This window comes from Alosa pseudoharengus, unplaced genomic scaffold (assembly GCF_046254945.1).
Source record: "Alosa pseudoharengus isolate Yale_2024_CS ecotype anadromous, Long Island Sound unplaced genomic scaffold, YU_APseudo_1.1 YU_APseudo_1.1_scf_2, whole genome shotgun sequence".
Classification (NCBI taxonomy): domain Eukaryota; kingdom Metazoa; phylum Chordata; class Actinopteri; order Clupeiformes; family Clupeidae; genus Alosa; species Alosa pseudoharengus.
Window position 1 is genome coordinate 49004498 of NW_027468663.1, and position 20640 is coordinate 49025137.

Below are 20640 nucleotides of genomic sequence, written 5' to 3' on the forward strand. Positions count from 1 at the left end.
CGAGCGCTCGTACGGCGGGCCCCCCATCAGGCCCCCCCCGCGCAGCTCCTCCCAGGACCGCATGAGCGCCTCGGAGCGGGCCAGGCACCACCCCGACTGGCCGCCGCGCAGCACGTCCCAGGACGGGCTGCTCCTCAAGGCCCGCGCGCGCTCCACGGACTACGTGGAGCACACGGACCTGGTCCAGCCCGCCGTCTGGCTGGGGGACCGACGGGTGTACGTGCGGCCGGAGCCGCAGCAGCGTCCCAGCAGACAGCAGCTACCGCCTCGGGCTGTCCTGCAGCGCGGCCCGCCCGGCTATGGCCCCAACAGCAGTGGACGCGGCAGAGCCCAGATCGGCTCCCGGACCGACATTCCCCCTCCGGGCATCCCCGCGGAGAGGCCCTCCCGCCTGGTCAAGAACCTGACTCCTGAGCCTGGTCCCAAAGACCAAAGAATGGTGGGCAACCACCTGTCGCACCCTGCCCACCACCTCCAGCAGCAGCAGCAGCAGCATCAGCTGCGTGCCCGACCAGAGACGCTGCAATCACCAGAGACGGGCCGCGAGAGAGACGTCGGGGGGGTGCTGCGCTCCTCCTCCTGCTCCTCAGCCCTCCCCTCTCAGAGACCACAGCACCTGGGGGCCGCAGTGGCGTCAGCGGCCGCCCTGAGGCCACACCTCCAGGAGCAGCCGAGTCCAGCCAATGGGCGCAGGCCGCCGGGGGGCGTGGTGCTGCGCGAGAAGCCGCCCGCGGGGAAGAACGGACCCCAGCCGCTGAGGCACCCGTCCTACATCCTGGCGGTGAACGAGGCGGAGGGAGGCGCCCGCGAGCAAACGGGGACGGGCGCCGCGGGAGTGGCAGGCGTGTGCTGGCTGCCCAACGACACCCGGCGCGAGATGCAGATGCGACGGATCGGCGAGAACGAGTCCTTTTCCAGCACACTGGATGAGTCGCTCGACTCCATTCCTTTCATTGGTGAGTGTTTTTTTTGCGTGTGAGTGTCTGTCGATGCGTGTCCGTGTCCATGCGTGTGTGTGTCTGTGTGTGAGTGTGTGCCCGCAAGCTCAGCTCAGCTCAGCTCAGTTCAGTTAACATTGAACTCCCAGAATGTGTAGTTTTTTGTGTTTGTGTATGAGCCTACCTCTGAATGCATGTGTGCACTGTGCAAGTATGCACACATGACAGAAAGAGTTCTGCTGGACCCCCCCCCCCCCCGTTACCATGGCAACAAGCAGCAAGACCCCACTTGTGCCTGTTGCAGCTGCCGTTGGGATGTACTTCACAGCTGAGGGTTGAAGGCAGGGGCTGAGGGCGTTGCTGGGAAGACACGCGGTGGGGGTGTTGGGAGGGGGGGAGGGGGCAAATAATTGGATGACTGGGTGTGTTTGTGTAGCTGTGGAGACCTAATGACGGGGAAAACGAGGGACAGCAGTGTGTGGGGGAGGTGTGGGCAGTGTAGCTGGTCCTCAGTCGCTGGGAGTCCTGGCAGTTAAGCCTGCCGCTGGCACTGAGGACCTGGTCAATGTGATATGTACGAGTCACTTACTTGCCTAACTCGCTCACTTCAATGCAAAGAACTCTTGTCAAGGGTGTGATTAGACTGACAGTGAATATTGTGAGGGATTGCAGTTTAATCCAGACCCCTTTTATGGCTTGCGTATCGAGAGTCTGAAAGCAACAGGCTAGAGAGAGAGTTTGTGAGTGAGTGTATTCGAGTGCTTTCTAACTGTGTGCTTCTTGTGTAAATATCATAAGTATAAAGACATGAGTTTTTGTTGGACTGTTCTTTTTGAAGATTTTTATAGTGGATCTCCCAGATGCTGAGAAAAATGAGATGGCATTTTGATAGCTTTTGAATGACTAGTGCCTTGAGTTTGACTTCACGCCAGTCTACATCTAGTCAGATGTTTAGAATATGCTAGCCGGAGGACACAGTTAATGTCATGTGAACGCTAGCTAAGATTTAATTGTGCAGTGCTACACTGTGTTTGTGTGTGTGTGTGTGTGTGTGCTACAGCACTGCATGTCCTCCTTAATTTGCCTGAAATTGGGTGTCCTATTTTCCTGAGACTGATGCGCTCTTGTGTCTAGCACAAACAGGAGAACTGACCGCTATTTTGATTATTTCAGCCCTGTTTCATTTTTAAAATGTGAAGTAACATTATGCTGCACTACACAGTTTATTGTGGCCTTCACAGCTCCTGAAGTGGCCTTCCACTTTCATTTAAAGATGGCCTTCACTGTGTATATTTTGTTTAGACTGAGCCTAATGGTGTAATAGATCTTTATTACCAGTGTTCTTGGCATCTTGATTCATTGCTTCTTAGATTGTGAGATGTGTACTGCACTTTTCCCACATGCCCTCAAAAATCATTTATTTATTTATTATTAAACATTTTTTTTTTGCAAATGACCCAATAGAAACCAAGTAAACACTGAAAGCAGCTTAAAAATGTAGAATGTACAGAATGTTGCCACAGCTTTGGCAAGGCCACGTTTACCACCTCAATATACCAGAAACAATCCGATTGATCTTGCTAGTTGCATCTCATGATAAAGTGTGTTTACTACTTCTGCCTTAAGGAATCTTTTTTAGATCAAACAGACTGTGCAGACTGCTTGAATAGATCGGGTAAATGCACTAGACCAGCAGTAGAACTAGGCTAGATGTATTTGAACTGGCACTGTTGGGCTAAATACAATAAGTCTTGCTTTTAGAGACTGTAACCGTTCAGGATACACAAATCCGTGCTTGCTGACCTGTCAAGCTAAGATGGTACCAAATAGCAGACTCAGGGCAAGGTGCAGCCGGCCGATCTAAGTTAGGAAACGCTGTCGCTGTAGAACGGCTGCCCTTGGTGTGCACAAGCACACTCAAGCCTGGGGAGCCACTAATGCCTTTTGTCTGCTGTTTGTTCTACTTGTCCTTAAGAGACCTGTGCCTGTCGCAAGGCGGGCCGAGCCAGAACTCTCAGATGTTGATGACTGCATGCTCTCAGAGTTGAAGGCAGCCTCGTCAGATGTGATTTGTGTTGCTGAAGACAACAGGGTTTGGCGTAGACGCATATGGAATCTGAAATACTTATCTTATTTGCTGGAAGGCCTATTCTTGATAACATTAGGTTAGCAAAAGCAACTTTTGCTATGAGTAGGTAGATGTGTTTTAATTCTCTCTTTATTCAATGTATGTGAGTCTATAACTTTTAAAAAGAACAAGAAATCCTCTCCAGTTACTTCTTTTCGATGTAGCTGCAAATGTAATTAAATTCTGTATACAGACCAGCCATGGAACGTTCTTATGACGGCCATTACTAGTGACATGCCGCTGGATTAGAAATGCACTGACACCGACATGGCGTATTGGCCCGATGCTGTGCTCATACTCACACTTGTACTCATACAAATTCTCAGCAGTAAATTCTCATAGGATAGAATTGGATAGAATTTGTTCATTGGGGCAGCCGTGGCCTACTGGTTAGCGCTTCGGACTTGTAACCGGAGGGTTGCCGGTTCGAACCCCGACCAGTAGGCACGGTGTGCCCTTGAGCAAAGCATTTAACCCCTCACTGCTCCCCGAGTGCCACTGTTGTTGCAGGCAGCTCACTGCGCCGGCATTAGTGTGTGTGCGTCACCTCACTGTGTGTTCACTGTGTGCTGAGTGTGTTTCACTAATTCACGGATTGGGATAAATGCAGAGACCAAATTTCCCTCGCGGGATCAAAAGATTATAAATACTTACTTACTTATACTTATTGTAGAACTATGTACACCTTTGCGCAGCCTCCCCTTGTCTCCAACAAACCTACCTGCACATTTAAAAAAAACATTAACAATCCAGCAATTGTTGGCATAAAAGTCGAATCGTGCTTAAATCTGCATCATAACTATGCTGCGGCGCTGCGCTAATATGTTAAAAACGGTTTCATTCAAGTTAATTCTGCAGACCTCCCACCACAAATAGAATTCTGTTGGAAACACTGCTCAGATACCATGCATCGATGCTACTTAATTACACCGATTCCCCTAAACATAGTAGCGTATATGTTGCCACTAAGCTTATTTCAGTTTTGCAATGGTGACTTCAAAAACATTAAACTAGCCAGATTTATGGATCTGCGTTGAATCTGCACAGTCTAAAACCTGTGCACAAATGATTCGCGTAGCGAATTGTAGTTGTAGCTCACCTAAGTTGTAGCTCACCTAACCCGTGCACGTGGCATACACTTTGTTGAGTCAGCAGCACATCAAAGATAGATGGCTGTTTTGTATGAACTTGGCAGCCAATGGATAAATGTTATGTTATCCCTACATTAGCGCTGTCTTCAGCATGGTGGCACAGCCTAGTGTAACTGTCTGAGGCAGTTGACCCCCAGCCTGAGGTGGCAGCAGGTGTGAACACAAAGCTCCCCTCACACGGGTCACGCCGGGTCCAGTGGTGGCTCGCGGGACAAAAGAGACTCAGAGCCAGTGGCCCTGGCGCCCATCAATAGCTTGTTTCACCGCTCATCTCCCGGCAGTCGCGCCCCACAGTGTGAGGTCATGCTCCCTGGGCTCCTGCCGAGACTGTTGCTGAGTACTAGCCACTGAAGCCCAAGAAGACCCCGGGGTGAATTCGCACTCTTTCCCCACCCTCCGTGGCTCTTGGTGATGGTCTGCTGGGACTCGTAGTGCTGGAAACATGAATTGATGCCGTCTCTCCCTGTTGTAATCCACCGCGGCTCAGAATGGATTTTTATATGTTAAGGCCGGAGGACGAGGCTATTTTGGTAGAGAGAGTAGCCTTGAGAAAAACCACAGCAGTATTTTTTTTTTCCCTCACATCTAAGTCCGAGTGAAGGTCTCCCGTCGTTGTGATGGATTTAACCTCAACCATTTTTAATGCACTACTAAATCTCGTTGTAGAGGCATACAAGCCAGCCGAAAGGGCTCTACGGCTTCTCTAAGCACCCTTTGAGATCCCTTTGCTGTGGTCCTACAATTTTACTATCAGAATGGAGACTTAAAGCTTGCTCTGCTGCTGTGTGCCATGTGAGACTATGGCATTCTTCAGGCAGTCTGGACATACACAGAGATGCTGCCCTGTGTTAGTGGGTGCTGTTGTTAGGGGCAGTACGAGCAGATGCTGCTGGCCGAGCGACTGTGGCGCCTGCCCTGGTCCTGGATGGACGAGGTAGGCTGCTGCTCCTCCTGCACAGTGTGTCAGAAGATCTACTTCCATCTGGAGGACCTTGACTCTTCCAATGGTGGGGTGAATACCATTTAAAGTGCATAGTATTGATAAGGAATGTGGTCTGTCTATCTGTGTAGCTTGAAATAGAGTTTTGGGCCTGTAGGCTGTGATTCAGATTCAAAGATCCTTCCAGAAGCCTGGGGGACTTTGCACACCTTCCCTTCGTCCCTCTTTGCGAGGTAGGCCAGGCCCAGAACTAGGGCATCCACTTTAATTTTAGCTCCCCAGCCCCCTGGCAGCCCATAGCAGCTTTGTACTCAGAGCTTTTTTAGGCTTCGGGCTGCAGAGGAGTTGGGAACTTTTTGGTTCTCACAGAAACGGGACATGTCAAATTCTGAAGTCGGGACAACATATGTCCTCATTTTCGTCAGCTCTGCAGTGACCATTTTAACTTGGGCCAAGACAATTTTCTGCAGTGCTGACGTTTTTTGAAAAGTAGTTGTTCCCCAGTGAGATTTTGTTTTGGCTGACTTCTGCAGTGTTTTGACTCTGCCTAGGATATGATCTCCTTATCATGTCTTGAGATTGAAAAGTCAGCCCCCATTTCAGGTGCAACACAACAATAACAGAAACTAGACCCTCAGGTTTAGTTCTCGGATGAGATTTGAAGATACCCAATTGACAACTGGAGGTCTGTGCAGTAGCCCCTCGTGTATTGTGAAGTTCTAGTTTACCAACAGTCAGTGTTGACCCCAAACTATTCTCCCATGGTAGGTAGAGCTCGTGCAATGCAATTCACATTTGTAAAGGCTCATTGTGCTGTACGTTCGTGCCTTTTGTGGTGGACTGTTAGTCATGGTATTGTGATGTGTTCCTGTGTCATTCGAGATGGCACCACTGGCCCGTCTGCTCCCTCAGTCTAGGCACATGGTTCTCAGAATTTGTTTTGGAATTCATCTTCTCAATATACTGATTTGTACCATTGTCTGAAGACATGGCCACATCGGGGTCTTAGAGGCCTCTGTATGATCATTCTTCTTGTAGCCCTTATCAGGGTCTAGACTTATGGGGCGCCATCCAAATGTAAATTTCACACACAAATGCCACATTTTATTGAAAGTCTGTGTCATTTTTAACCCTACAGAAGTTCTAATTACAGTTTCATTGTCATGACGACCTCTGCTGCACCATGTTAATTGAGTAATGACATGGGATGGGTGGAATGTAACATTGACCGTGTCTCTGTTTCCAGATGAGCCTGCGAGCCCTAGTGTTGACCGTGACGCTGCGCACATTCCAGCCTCTATTGTGATCGCTGGCCCTTCGGCCACAACTGCTGCCACGCCCAGCCCTAGCACCCCATCCCCTCTCATTCGCCGACAGCTGTCACATGACCAAGGTAAACCTCAGTACCTAGAATGTCTTTGATGCTATAATTAGGCATTTCTTATTGCACAACATTGTGTTTTTGTTTTCTCCTGCCATTTTTTCCTGTCTCGTGGTTTCTAGTTCCAAACATGCTGTCTGTGTTGCCTCTTTCCCCAGCTTACTTGGTCTTTATAGGTCGTTACCTTAATTTTTTGCACTCTATTTTCTGTCTGTTACTGGTACCTGTGTTGATATTCTGTGTTGGCTAGGACAGGCCATGTTTTTCTTCCTTCAAAATTTTAAATAATAATAAACAGTTAATCTGTAATAACCAGTCAGTGGATGACAGTATGACGTGACATTGAAAACAGTTAATTAAGGGCTAGGCCTAATTAAGCAATCTTCATCAATGACTTGTTGATGGTCTGTGTCTTGTTAGACCACCATATCTGCAAAGTGTTTTCCTTCATCCTGCCAAGATGACAAAATGTCTGCCAAATCCCACCTCTGTTTGTTTATTGTCTCTGATTATAGAGTCACTCAAAAATGCCATCCTGGAATCCCAGAATGGGACGAAGACAGAGCGTTCCAAGTCCTATGACGAAGGCCTGGACAACTACAGAGAGGAGGGCAGAGGGTGAGGCTCAACAGTGTTGTGTGTAGAGCTATGGTGCAGTATGTGGTGGATTTCCCTGTGTTTGGTCGTTTGAGTATACAAACATGTTTACTTAACTGTGCTTGTTTTTCTCTCTCCAGACGATCCTCCTCTAAACACATGCCCAGTCTGAAGGTGTTCCGGAAGGTAAGATTCCGCTCAGTCTCCTGAAAGGGTGCAGGCACAAAATGTTATAGGCACAGTATCTTTAAATGTCAGATATCTTTATGTGTTTTACCCCTGTCTGCAATTCTGCTGCTTCCGAATTGAGTGCTGAACTGAAATAAGATTTGTGTGTGTGTGTGTTGATTTAGGCTGTGGATGGACACAAGTCACCTGATGACTCGGGCTCTAGGAGGGACTCTTCCGCAGACGTCTTCGGTGACTCCTCAAAGGAGGGATGGCTGAAGCTCAACACAGACAAAAACAAGGTACTCCTGCACGTCAGTTTTGCTGAAAATAAATCCTCTTCCTTGCTTCCCCCTCAAATGAGAATCGAGGGTTGCGCTTTTGCAGCTAACGTTGATAAACTGTTGGGCACTTTCTTTTTTTTGCCATCCCTTTATCTTGTTCACTGGGCAGCAGCGGGGTGTGATTGTTTTTAAGGCTGACTGATGTATCTATGTCTATCACTGAAGACCTTCTGGGCAGGTGTTTTGAGGGTAGCTCAGAGATCCAGCAGAGCTTAAACTAATCAGGCGTCTCTTCCACTTGTCAGTGTAAACAGTCCGGGGACCCCAGGGAGTATGCAGGCATGGGGGTTCCTCAGTAACCCTGTGAAGGAAGAAACGGGACACCCATTTAGTTTAACACAGATGAAAACACTAACGATCCTATCTGGGACGTTACATAGTGCAATACCAGGTGTTCCTGGCGAGTCTGCAGTCAGATACTCCATTCTCTGTGTTGTAAGTCAGTGTGGCGTCAAAATGAGTTTGAGGTCACTGTTTCAAGGGAAAGGATCTACACTATGTTGCTTTAAGGCTTCCCCTTAAATGAAGGTCACCTGTAATAGTAACTCTCCTTATCCATCTGACCTGCAGTCAGTGCATTTTAGAAACAATAATGTGTTTTGTGATTAACAAATGATGGCTAAGTGGAATTCAATAAATACTAGATTAAATACTATAATAGAAATGTCTTTATTGATATCAATTCATCCAAGATGTTTGTTTTGAGACGTACATCTATGAAACTGCACCTCGGAGACTTGATAAACATGCACTAATGAATTAGCTAGTAATTACATCTTTGAAGCTTACAAAGCTTCTTATTTACTACTAGTGCGTTTGCCTAAACTGCTATCATGTTTAAATAATAGTTACACATTTTGAGCACACTCTCTCTTCCTCAGTGATGGTGAAGTACAGTACAGTTTTTCCAACTCTGATGTCTTGAAACAGTCCTACTTGCCTTTGTTCTATGTGTGTTGTTTGGCTTTTACAATCCCAACAGGGTAGGAAAGTGAATTGAATGAAGTTGACAGTTCTTTGTCCTCTTCTCCTCTAGCGTGTGGGAGGCGGTATCCGGGGGTGGAAACAGATGTATTCGGTACTGCGAGGCCACTCCCTCTACCTCTACAGGGACAAGAAGGAGTGCCTGGCCCACGCCCACTCACAGCTCGACGAGGTGCCTCAGCCAATCTGCATCAAGGCCTGCCTGATTGACATCTCCTACAGCGAAACCAAGCGCAAGAACGTGCTGCGGCTGGAAACGTCAGACGGCGAGTACCTGTTCCAGGCGGAGAACCGGGACGACATGCTGTCCTGGATCTCCGTCATTCGGAAAACCAACAACCTGGACGAGGTGAGCTCGGGCTCAGTAACGCCCTCTGCTGGTAGCATAAGCCCTTACCGTGTGCCCAGATGAAGGAAATGATGAGATTTGGTTTACGCGAGTCAATGGTCTCATCAGAAAATGATTCATTATCATAATACACAACATTGAAAGCACTGATGACAAATTCAGTGACCGATTTTGTCACTGATGGACACAAAAGTCTGTGATCTGTTATTGGCTTTCATTGCCACCGTGAAGGAAAATGCCAGCACAGTAAAAGGATGTGGGGTGAGCACACAGCCATTATAATGTGATTTCACACAACATTGCACATTACACTCCCAGAGTGATAAATTATGAGCCACTGAGGATGAGGAATGCGTTTGAATGTCATGCTGCAACATTCCCAGAAAGATGTATGGCTCGCTATCATTTTAATCCACACTGTCCTCATCAGTCTTATGACTCAGAATAACACATGGAGACGCATGACTGTGATGCTATGACAGACATCACATAATACATCATGTGATCTGATGGTAATTTTCCTAGTACCACAGATATCTGGAAACTCAGTCAGGATGATGGTCATTTATTCTTTCAATGATGTGCATCAAGGGAGAGAGACAAGCTTCACCAGGAGGATTCACCCATATCTCTAACTAAACATGGAAAAACCCAAACTTAAGTATGTTACAAACAAAGGGGGCCTGACCTGTTGTTCTAACTCTGTATGAATATGTAGTAGATGTATAGGTCACACGGGCAGGTCCCCCTGGAGGGTTGTTTAATCAGAAGGACCCTGCTTTGCGTCTGGCCAAATGTTATGCTAATACTTGGAGCAGCTGTAAGCCACAATGGGAAGGTGTGAAAGCCCCCCCATTCCTGCACACCTAGTATCTTCCATTCGATCCTAAGCCCTAAATCTAAGGAATTTATAGACAAGAGATACAATTAAGTAATGAACATAAGAAACATACAGTCGGTAGATACATTCAGCACTAATTCACAACTCTCTCAGATCTGATTGAGCTTTAATTGTGAGATGAGCCAAAGAGAATGTGCTCAATCAAGCAGGATGACATGTACTCACACAGATTGTTTACCTCAGAAGTTGTGTGCACCAGCACCGTTGCATAACTGATTGGGAACGCAGGGGACCGTAGAAGCCACTTGAATAGTGGTTCTACTTGTGGGGCCAGATGGCCATGATTCTGTGAATTGTGTGTGTGTGCGTGCGTTTGTGTGCGCGTGTGCGTGCGTGCGGCAGCAGCTGAACTTTACCTGTCTCCCTGTTTCAGAACACAGCAGTGACGAGCACAGACCTGCTCAACCGCAAGATCAGCAGAGCAATAAAGAGGTAACCAGCGTGCATGTGGGCCATATGTTTATGATGTGTTTGAAGACGTGCCTTTGTAGTGATATCATTTGGGTTTTAGGATGTTACATGGGCCATTAATAAATGTGTGTGTCAGCATTCGTATCTGTGTGTGTGTGTATCTGAGTGGTGTAAACATGCGCTATTGTGTTGCAGTGTTCCGGGCAAGAGCAAGAGTCAAAGTCCCCACTCCCCCAAATACGAGGACAGGAAGAGCAGTAAAGGTGACAGCTTTGTGATCTCCCTTTCTCCCCCACCGACACACACTGACCACTTTTATTATTCCTGTTATTATTACTATTATTCCAATCACAAACAGACACACTCTCTTTTCTTGTCTCTTCACTCTTGATTATATCTTGCATTTCTGAAGCATTAACACCTCTGTCTGTGTGTGTGCATGTGTGCGCATCAGATGACGCAAGCCCCCCACGGGACAGGGCTGTGTGGAGGGGGATCCCTGGCCTCAGGAGGAAAGCCGAGAAGAAGCCCACGGCTGGGGTCACCTTTGGGGTGCGCCTGGACAACTGCCCCCCTGCACAGAACAACAGAGTAAGGCCTGTGTGTGTGTGTGTATGGGGGGGGGGATGTCAGGACTGCAAACTCTGTGAACCATAATGTTGCTGTTGTAGAAATGCCAAATGTTGTATGTGCAACCAGAACTGACAAGTGTGTGCAGTGTGTCTCATTAAATGCAAGGCTACCAAGGGGCATATTGAATATTTATGGTCTAAAATTACGTAATCGCACACGTCTAAACTAATACATCGTCCGTGAGTAGTTGTGTATATGAGTGTTTGTACTGATTCAGACACATTTGTAACATATTGGTGGTTTTTGCTTGTGTGTGTGTGTGTGTGTGTGTGTGTGTGTGTGTGTGTGTGTAGTTTGTGCCGCTGATTGTGGAGGTATGCTGTAAGCTGGTGGAGGAGCGAGGGCTGGAGTACACGGGCATTTACCGCGTCCCTGGCAACAACGCCGCCATCTCCAGCATGCAGGAGGAGCTGGACACCAAAGGCATGGGCGATATCGACATCGAGGAGGACGTGAGTGACAAAACACGAAACGCCTGGCACACCAAGCCTCGCTAGAGTCGGCCACGGGCGGGAGCAAATGCCTCGTATAGGCTTCATCTTTACTTTCACAAGCCCCTGTTAAAGGAGCGTTTTGGGCGCAAGTCATTGCTGGGTTATTAATAGATGCAGCAGGATAAGAATGTTGAAATGACTAAGATCCATGGACAGTGCACGCACGTCAGAACCGAGATTTGACCAAATATAGTCGGTTCTGGAATCTGGACAGATCTGATGGACCCTCTGTTTACGGTGCAAAAAACACTTACTGCAAGGACTGTGCTTTCTGTTTTGTAAATATGGCTGACCAATTTTCACTTCATCTTCATAACGTTGCATGACCTCATGCTGTCTGTGCTTTTGTTTATTGGGATGGTATGAAGGACGCGTGTCATTTCATATGCGGCCACAGATCATCTTGGCCAGTGGTCATTGAATCTTGTACGTTTTCTTTCAGAAATGGCGGGACCTCAATGTTATCAGCAGCCTCCTGAAATCGTTCTTTAGGAAGCTGCCAGAACCACTGTTTACAAATGGTATGGTTCTCAAAAAGTACATAACGGTTACATGCAGTTTTTTTTCTGTAAATGCGCTGTGTGACGATGCTTTGTTGCAAATAGTGAAATTACATAGTGCACACACTGATGTTCATATCTTACTCATGTTGTACAAGTATGCCCCCTAGTGTAGAATCTGTGGAAATAATTTCCCCCTTTTTTGTTTGCAGAGAAATATGCAGATTTTATCGATGCCAACCGGACAGCTGATGCTGTTGAGAGGCTGAAAGTGCTAAAGAGGCTGGTGAGTTTCACTTAAACAGAGTGATGAGTGCTAATCGTCAGCCGCTGGGCTCTGCTGAGCTGCAGATTTATGCCCGTCCTTATTTCCCCCGTAGATTCATGAGTTGCCAGACCATCACTACGAAACGCTCAAGTACCTCTCGGGGCATCTGAAAATGGTGTCTGAGAACTGCGAGAAGAATAAGGTAGGAGAAACGAGTGCACTGACACAATGGTGTTCTCAGTGCCAGCATGAGTTACCCCATGGCAGGCTGTGGTTGTTCCTGTTGTCCAAATGGAAGTGCCATCTAAGGCCAGATTTAAAAAAAACAGTGCCGATAAGCTTATGTGCTTGTAAAATTTACTAATTCTTGAAGTTAAGAGTTGTTTAAAGGGAATTCACTTCCAAGGAGACTTTGTGCACATCCCAGGTGCTGAACAAAAAAAGGTCAAGTTTTTTAGGAAAAAAGTTCGCACACTCCTTGGTATTCTTTTGTTGAGTTTATTTTCTCATATGTGCCAAATGAGAGAATAAACTCAACAAAAGAATACCAAGGAGTGTGCGAACTTTTTTCCTAAAAAACTTGTTTAAAGGGAATGCCTTTAAATGTGTTTCTTTTTTTGTGCTGAAAACGCTCTTACACATGATTCATCTCACCTGTGTCTGTGTGTCTGTGTGTGTGTGTGTGTGTGTGTGTGTGTGTGTGTGTGTGTGTGTGTGTGTGTGTGTGTGTGTGTTGTGCCTGTTAACAGATGGAGCCACGGAACTTGGCCATTGTTTTTGGCCCCACTCTGGTACGGACATCAGATGACAACATGACCAACATGGTCCATCACATGCCAGATCAGTACAAGATAGTGGAGACCCTCATCCAGCACGTAAGGCTCCATCGCACTGTCCACCTCTGTCTTACTGTCCACCTGTCTCACCTCTGTCTCACTGTCCACCTGTCTCACTGTCCACCTCTGTCTCACTGTCTACCTCTGTCTCACTGTCCACCTGTCTCACTGTCGTCTCACTGTCCAGCTCTGTCTTGTTACCATTCCAGCACTCACTGTTTCTTGCACAGTCTGTATTGTAATGAGCCTATATACATGACTCTCAATCTCTCTTACAGTGTGACTGGTTCTTCATTGACGATGGGGAGGAAGAGCCAATAGTATGTATCACTGTGTCTGCACATGCTCTGGGGAATATATTTGTTACTGTCGTTTACGATTGCCTTATTCTGAAATGTACATTCATTGAAATCCTTGGGCGTCCTTGAATCAGGAGCATGACAACAGTAACCGTGAATCCTAAAACACCTGAGGACAAACTGTAGGTGATGATGGCACAGGTGATGTGTGCAGGTGTGGAGTGTGTGATTGATGATTGATGGCTGATCCGGTCTTGTCCCTCCCTGCAGGCGATGGTGGAGCAGGACGGCACAGTGCAGTCCCAGCCCGTCCCCAACATCGATCACCTGCTGCCCAACATCGGCCGCACCGCCTTCTCTCCAGGAGACGTCTCAGGTAGCCGCCGCAGTGCCGCTCTCCCCACTGTACTCATGCTGGAGTGTGTTAGAGTAGGCCACCGCATGGCAGGGAAGGATCGCTGTACAGATAGAACAGCCAGTTTCAGCTGCTGTGTTGAGTGTGTCTGAGTGATGCCTGTGTGTGTGAGTCTGTGTGTGTGTGTGTGTATGTGTGAAGAATTGTGTGATAAGAGTCCATAGGAAGATTAACTCTCACTCATACAAGTGTCTGTAAAGTGTCTAAAGTTTTTACACAAGCTATTGAATTGAAGCTGCTATGCAATACTATTTTAGCAATTTTTCACTGGGCAGTTTTGAATCAGCATCCACATGAAAAATTGATGAAAATAGTGTGTTCATTTGAAGGTTCTGTTCTACTTGTGTTGAGTTTCTGTTTTGTTTCTTCCTCATGTTTGGGCATTGCCCTGTCATGATTTCCCATACGTTTGTTTGTTTGTTTGTTTGTTTGTTTGGTCCTCTTCCCCTTCGGTTGAGATTCTCGTCCTTTTTTTCCTCTCCGTGCATGCCAGTTCTCCTACTCAGCTTATCCCCCCCCCCCCCACTCCGTCAATTTCGGCCACCACTCCTCCTTTTCGTTATGTTCTCCTTTTCCTGCCCCTCTCTACCCTGAAGCCCCCCACCCCCACCCCACACTCCCCGTTTTCACCCGGCATGTTCTTTCCCAAATGACAAGTTGAAATGACAACAATTTAAAAAGAAAAGAGAAAAAAAAAAAAAAAAAAAGAAACCAAAACAATCAAATGCTAACCTAAGCTGTGCTAGTGCTAACCCAACTGGTGTGCTGTTCTGACCCCGTCTGATCCATCTTGTCTGCAGTGTTCTTTCTCCCCTGTCCTTGTCCAGCGCTGCTCACCCATTCCCAATCTTGACACAGGCCAAGTGGGCGGCGCCTACCACTCGGTGACGTCCCTGGTGGACTCAGTCCTGTCTGTGCTGGACAGCTGGGACTGTAGGAGGAAGGAGGAGTGTTGTCCGCAGTGTAGCTGCCTAGTCTGCCGCAACCCTCACTTCCTGTAACCTCACTTCCTGTAAAGCTTCTTGTGGATTTCTTTCGTAACCTCCCTGGTCGGAGAATTTGAATGGGGGTGGTGGTGGGGGGGGGGGACACAGATGTTTAAAAAAAAAAAAAAAAGTAAAAGAAGAGAAAAAAAGAACTTTGAAAACATCAACAACTACAAAAAAGAACAAAACATAAATCAAGAAAAAGAAAGACACAGAAGTGGATATTTTTGTTTTTGTCGTCCTGTGCTTGCACGTTGATCTCCCTCACACACCACATGTTTAAAAAGTGTTTAAAAAAAAAAAAAAAAAGCAAAGTCAAATGTGTTGTGAAGGATGCAAGAGTCCGTGCTTTGCTGGTGTGTGTTGTGTCTGAAAACAGCCTCTTCTTTTGCATCCTCCCTTGCTGTCTCCTGAAGCCTACCGCGGGGAGAACTAGCACGGTATGGTCGGCCGGGTGCCTCGCCACCCCAACCGTCATGTGGCATAACTGTCATGCTGTCTCAAAAAAAAAAAAAAAAATACAAAATGAAAAAAGGTGTGGGGGAGTGTGGGGGGCTCAACTGGCTTTTCACTTAGTGAGAGAGAGAGAGAGAGAGGGAGAAGACTGAGGCTGCGAGGTATACAAAATGGAAGATTCAGTTGTTAATGAGTTGGAACAGCAAGTTAGAAGAAGAGGGGGGAGGTGGAATGGTTGAGCGGGACAAGAGGATGATCCTAATGGAGAGACTACGGACTGTAACACACTGTTTTGAAGGTCCTCCGTATCTTTGCCTAATCTCCCTCTTCACCTGTAACGTTAGGAGTCTTGCTTGAAGACTTGCCCAGGCTGCTCTCCAGTAACCTCTGAGGACTGTGCCCAGTTAGGTCCAGGGAAGGACAGGAAATGACTGGCCTCCACTATTCTCACACAGCTAAGCACCTGTTGAGATAACATCTGCAGCCTGTTGAGTGTGAAGAGACCAAACTTACTGCCAACAGGCCATGCCATACTTCTGGGTCAAGTGGACTTTTATTTGTCTTCAGGGCAGAGTCAGTTTGTGGAGCTCGTATGCCCAGTATGTGAGGTCAGTTTGTGGAGGTGAGGGCAGTCAGTGTCCCCAGCTGGCCATTGTAGCCATACGGCCGACCTCCACAGCGGCTCCCACCCACCCCCAATGCCCCCTCCCCCACTGGCTGTACTGTTGCGTCCTGTGACTAGGTGTCTGGAGTTGTGATCCGTGCCATGGTGTCTATGACTTGGGAAAGAATGCCCCTCAGTCTTGTGGCTGCGTGGTGGATCTGTGTGCCTATGAGCTGCTTCTGTCTGTCTGTGTCTGTCTGTCTGTCTGTCTCGCGCTGTGTCTGTTGGTTTGTCCGTCCTGTCTGTGGTTGTGTGTGCATGAGCTACTTCCCTGTGTAGCGCAGCACTCTCTCTCTGCCGGGTTTCCTCTTCTCTCCACCCTCTCTCCATATCCCCCTCTCCACCCTCTCTCCATATCCCCCTCTCCACCCTCTCTCCATATCCCCCTCTCCACCCTCCCTCCATACCTCCTCACGCCCAACCCACACCTCCTAAGAGCTTCCTCACATGACCATCATCATCATCATCATAATCATCGCCTCTACTCATCACTCTTTATCTCTCCCTCTACCTAAGCTGCCTTTGTTGTGGCTGGGGTCTTCTCTGACGGACGTCTCCCTCTGACTGGCGTTTTCTTGGTGTTCTGGCTTCCTCTGTCTTCTGCTCCTCCTGTGTGTGTGTGTGTGTGTAGCTTTACAGTAGGCAGGATTTCAGGTCCCCCCGAAGTCGCCTTCTCACACCTGTGTTTTTACCCCTCTTGTCCACAGACTCAGCCAGTGATTCTGCCAAATCCAAGGTAAGACCTTTATGTGTCATGCGTCATCTGTGGTGTACAGTCACATGGCTGGTAAAGTGTGGAAAGTCTTCAAAAAGTGGGTTTTGAGTATTGAGAGTACTTTAAAACCCCTTTTTTATGTGTGTGTGTGGCTGTGTCCATGAATTGCATGCCTTTATGTATCATATTTAGGCCCATTGCTGATGAAAATCTTTTTCTCCCAAAGATGACGTAGCAAGGACTAGATTTAAAAGTTTCATGCCATTCCCTGAGTAGCCAAGTTAAATGCAGTGAGCTAAAACCGTTTCTGTGTCCTATTACAATTGGGAGTAGGCAAAGTGAAAGCAGAACATACTGTGATTCAGAAATGAAGTTATTTGAAGAGGGATAACTTTTTAAGATGTCTTGTTGGACAGTATTTAGGACAAGATTTCCATCAAAGTTTCTACCTGAATGACATGCATGCCTAGACTCTGTTCTTTTGACCTGTGCCTCTGCAGGTGTGAAAAGTAGGGGCAAGTCATTTTCCTTGCCCGCAAGAGACCACCGGTAGCTTACAGACACTGATACTGAAATGGGTATGACACATGGGATATCAGTGGCCGAAAACCATTCTGTTTCCTGGCCATTGCTGCAAAGCTCAGCACGCACCTGACTGCATAGTCGGCTCGTTTAATGTGCTTAGATTGCTTCCTGCAACTTCCTTGCCATGGAGTACCATTTATGAACATGGCAAATTATCCATTAGTGATCCATTTGACATTATACTTTAACATATATGCTTTTGTCCAGCTCTTTGGACGACTAGTAATATGCAGTCCACCTCTTCACTTCAGCATACTTGGCTTGGCTACCATTACTTGGCTTGGCCACCAGATGTTACTTCCTAATAAATCTTTAGTTGGCTCTGCCTTTTATGCTGACTCAATACTTACATTTGGCTGTAGAGTGTCATCATGCCATCCATATTGTTCCTCTGGTTTGGCTAATACGGAACTGAACATATCTTGAGTATATTCCCAGTAAAGTTTAAAAACTAAAGGTCTGAAAGTGTTTTAAGCATACCGGACAAACTCCGAGGTACCGTGCAATGTGAGTGTTCTTCCTCTCAATTTCCTCCTTTCTCTTTTGAACTCTATGGTAGCAGTTAAGAGTAAGGGTTGCCTGTGCATGTCATGCTGTGTGTGTATCGAAGAGAGTGTGTGTGCGTGTGCGTGCGTGTCTGACGGTTCTCTCGTCTCCCCTCCAGGGCTCGTGGGGTTCTGGGAAGGACCAGTACAGCCGGGAGCTGCTGCGCTCCTCCATCTTCGCCAGCCGCAAGCGCAAGAAGTCCAAAGACAAGCCGCAGCCCAGCAGCTCGGACGACGACCTCGACGCTCTCTTCCCCAAGAAGGAGTCCCAGGAGCAGAGCGCCCAGCCGGCCTGGCCGCAGCAGCCCGAGGAGGGCCCAGGAGACGAGGAGGAGGAGGATGAAGGCCAGGGTCGCGAGGTCGGGGAGAACGCCGAGCGAGTGAGCGGCGTCGACGAGGAGCCGCCGGCGAGCCGGCTGGAGCAGAGCCCCGGCACACCCCCGCTTTCAGACGTGGACGCCACCGTCCAGCAGCCCGAGGCTTACCCCTGCCCCTCATCCAAGCCCGGCTCGTCCCCCACCCTGAGCTACCGCATGCAGGCGGTCCGGCAGTGCTCGCTGTCGGACCAGGTGTCGTCGGCCTGCGACGAGGGCTGCACGTCGGACCTGGGCACGCTCAACAGCACCAGCTCGCAGGCCTCCGTGGGGCGTCCGGTGCGCCAGCGTGGCAGCATCCCCGCCGGCTGGACCGCAGGCGAGGGGCCGGGGGCGGGGGCGGCGGCCGAGGTGTGCTCCATCACCTCCGACTACTCCACCACCTCCTCCATGACCTTCATGACGGCGGGCGGCGGCGACGGGGGCAGCTCCATCATGAGCCCCGAGCCGCGGGCGGGCGCCGAGAGCCGCGGCACGACCGCCACGCTGGACGCCGACGACGCCGACGACGAGCGCAGCGAGCTGGTGAGCGAGGGCCGGCCCATGGAGACGGACAGCGAGAGCGACCTGTCGGTGTTCGCCGCGAGCCGGGAGGAGACGGGGCCCTGCGCAGATGGGAGCAGGCGCTCGTCGGCGTCCGAAGCGCCGCTGATGGCCAACGCCTGCGGGAGCAGCCTGGCCGCGTCACAGCGGCTGATCGCCGGCGACACGCTCGCGCGCAAGAAGAGCACCCGGCAGAAGACGGACAGCGAGTCATCGGCGTCGGAGAGCGGGCGCGGGGAGCGGGCGGACGCTCGGCTGACGCGGGCGCTCGGCGCGGCCAAGGGCCGCTCGTCCACCTGCAGCCTGAACTCCTCGTCCCCGCGCTGCAGCGGAGAAGAGCAGCCTGGAGCCGGCGGCGCCGGACCCGCCGGAGTGGGAGTCCCCGCCGACAACCCGGTCTGGCGAATCAAGATCACCGACCGCCTCAAGTTCCGGCTGCGCTCGTCGGCCGACGACATGTTCGGTGTCGGGCGCTCGCCGGAGACGCGTGCCAAGCGCAAGGGCAACATCCGCCGGCGGCACACCATGGGCGGCCAGCGGGACTTCGCCGAGCTGACCGTGTTGGGTGAGCCGTCGCCGTTGTCGGCTGTCGACCGGCTCAAGCCCAAGTGCAGCTCGCAGGACTTCTCCATCCGCGACTGGATCGTCCGCGAGCGGCACCACCGGGTCAGCAACCCTGAGGTCAGCCTGCTGGGCGCCGCCTCGTCCTCGTCCTCCTCGCAGACGCTCCAGGGCCTGGCCCACGACTGCCCGGAGGCCGATGGCGGGCTAACCAATGGGGACGGTCCCTCTGGCCAGGGAAAGAGCCTTAGCCTGGGCGCCGACGCGCACCCCCAGAAACTGTCTAACTCGCAAGTGGTCCGCTCGCGTTTCTATCAGTACCTGTGAGAGTATGCATGTTCTTGTGTTCGTGTGTGTGTGTGTGTGAACGGGATGTGGTGTGGTATTTGTGAGGAGATGCAATGGGTGAGTGTGTTTGATGGTTCAAAACCTTATCTAATGAATTGCTCTGTGTGTGTTTGCGTGCGTGTCGCATGTGAATGAATTCACACCGCGAGGTGTCTTTGTGTACGTGGTGCACGTCTGTGGACACTAACGGCAAAGGGTACTATGTGTAGCCGGGAGCGGCGTCCCCGCTGGCTCCCGGCACACACCGGGTCCTCGTCAGAATCGGCGAGGACAAACGGGGACGGACAGCACAGCAGTGGCCGGTAGTGTGTCCTCCTCATTCCCTTCCTCCCCCAGAACCACTCCTCATGCCACGGGCCCCTCAGCGGGATCCTCCGACTCTGAACCCTTGTGTGGCTGGAAGACTTGAGGTTGCGCTGGGAGAACGTGTGAAGACTGTGAAAGGATGGCAAGAAGATTGGAGTTTTGTTTGGGGATGGTGGGGGCGAGAGGATTTGTTTTTAAGAGATCTTTTAGGGTTCTAAAGATGACAAAGTAGGTCACACTATGGATGGATTAGGATGTTCTTTTCTTTTCTTTTTTTTTACAAAAGGACTGGTGCATAGTGTTGTAAAAGTATTGCTGGAGGAATCCATTTTCTTAGCTTTGAAAATGAAAGGAGGTCCCAGAGGGTTGTCTCCCTGTGTGCTTCTAGGTAACCAAATGAAGAATGTGCTTGCTGTTCTTACCGAACTAAAAAGCAGAGTTGGTAGTGTACTCACCTCTTTCAGGAAATTAAGTGTACATATCCCCCCCCACCCCTCTTTCTCTCTCTCTCTCTCTACTTGAAGTTTGGTCTTTGCAGATGTTTTTTCTCGCTAGGCCTTCAGTGGGGTTGTTGTGTGTGTGCTGTGGAGGTTGGCTTCTGACTGGGTGTTGCAGGAACCAGACTTGACTCTTTTAAAGCTTTAAAAATGAATTGAATTGAATTTAGGAAAAATGTAAAACAAAACATTTTTGTATGACACTATAGTAACTGACACATAATATGGACAAAATGACACTATACTTTACAATGGACTGCAAACATGAATTGGATTAAAAAAAAAAGAAGGAAAAGAATTGGTATATGGAAAAAAGGTTAAAA

At 49.1% G+C, this 20640-nt stretch overlaps 1 protein-coding gene across 1 annotated transcript in view; it reads left to right on the forward strand.

The window, feature by feature from the left end:
• The window catches only part of arhgap21b (Rho GTPase activating protein 21b), a 57229-nt gene extending 36589 nt beyond the window's left edge, over nt 1-20640 (forward strand). Inside the window, exons 8-25 of the mRNA XM_076295336.1 lie at nt 1-956; nt 6404-6550; nt 7054-7156; nt 7276-7321; nt 7489-7605; nt 8684-8980; nt 10255-10313; nt 10488-10555; nt 10747-10883; nt 11219-11377; nt 11862-11940; nt 12132-12205; nt 12300-12389; nt 12937-13062; nt 13302-13343; nt 13593-13698; nt 16551-16579; nt 17808-20640. The exon at nt 1-956 is cut by the window's left edge and continues 704 nt beyond it. Of these exons, the coding sequence (XP_076151451.1) occupies nt 1-956; nt 6404-6550; nt 7054-7156; nt 7276-7321; nt 7489-7605; nt 8684-8980; nt 10255-10313; nt 10488-10555; nt 10747-10883; nt 11219-11377; nt 11862-11940; nt 12132-12205; nt 12300-12389; nt 12937-13062; nt 13302-13343; nt 13593-13698; nt 16551-16579; nt 17808-19493 (4321 nt within the window). The 3' untranslated portion in view covers nt 19494-20640. The remainder of the gene's footprint in view (nt 957-6403; nt 6551-7053; nt 7157-7275; nt 7322-7488; nt 7606-8683; nt 8981-10254; nt 10314-10487; nt 10556-10746; nt 10884-11218; nt 11378-11861; nt 11941-12131; nt 12206-12299; nt 12390-12936; nt 13063-13301; nt 13344-13592; nt 13699-16550; nt 16580-17807) is intronic.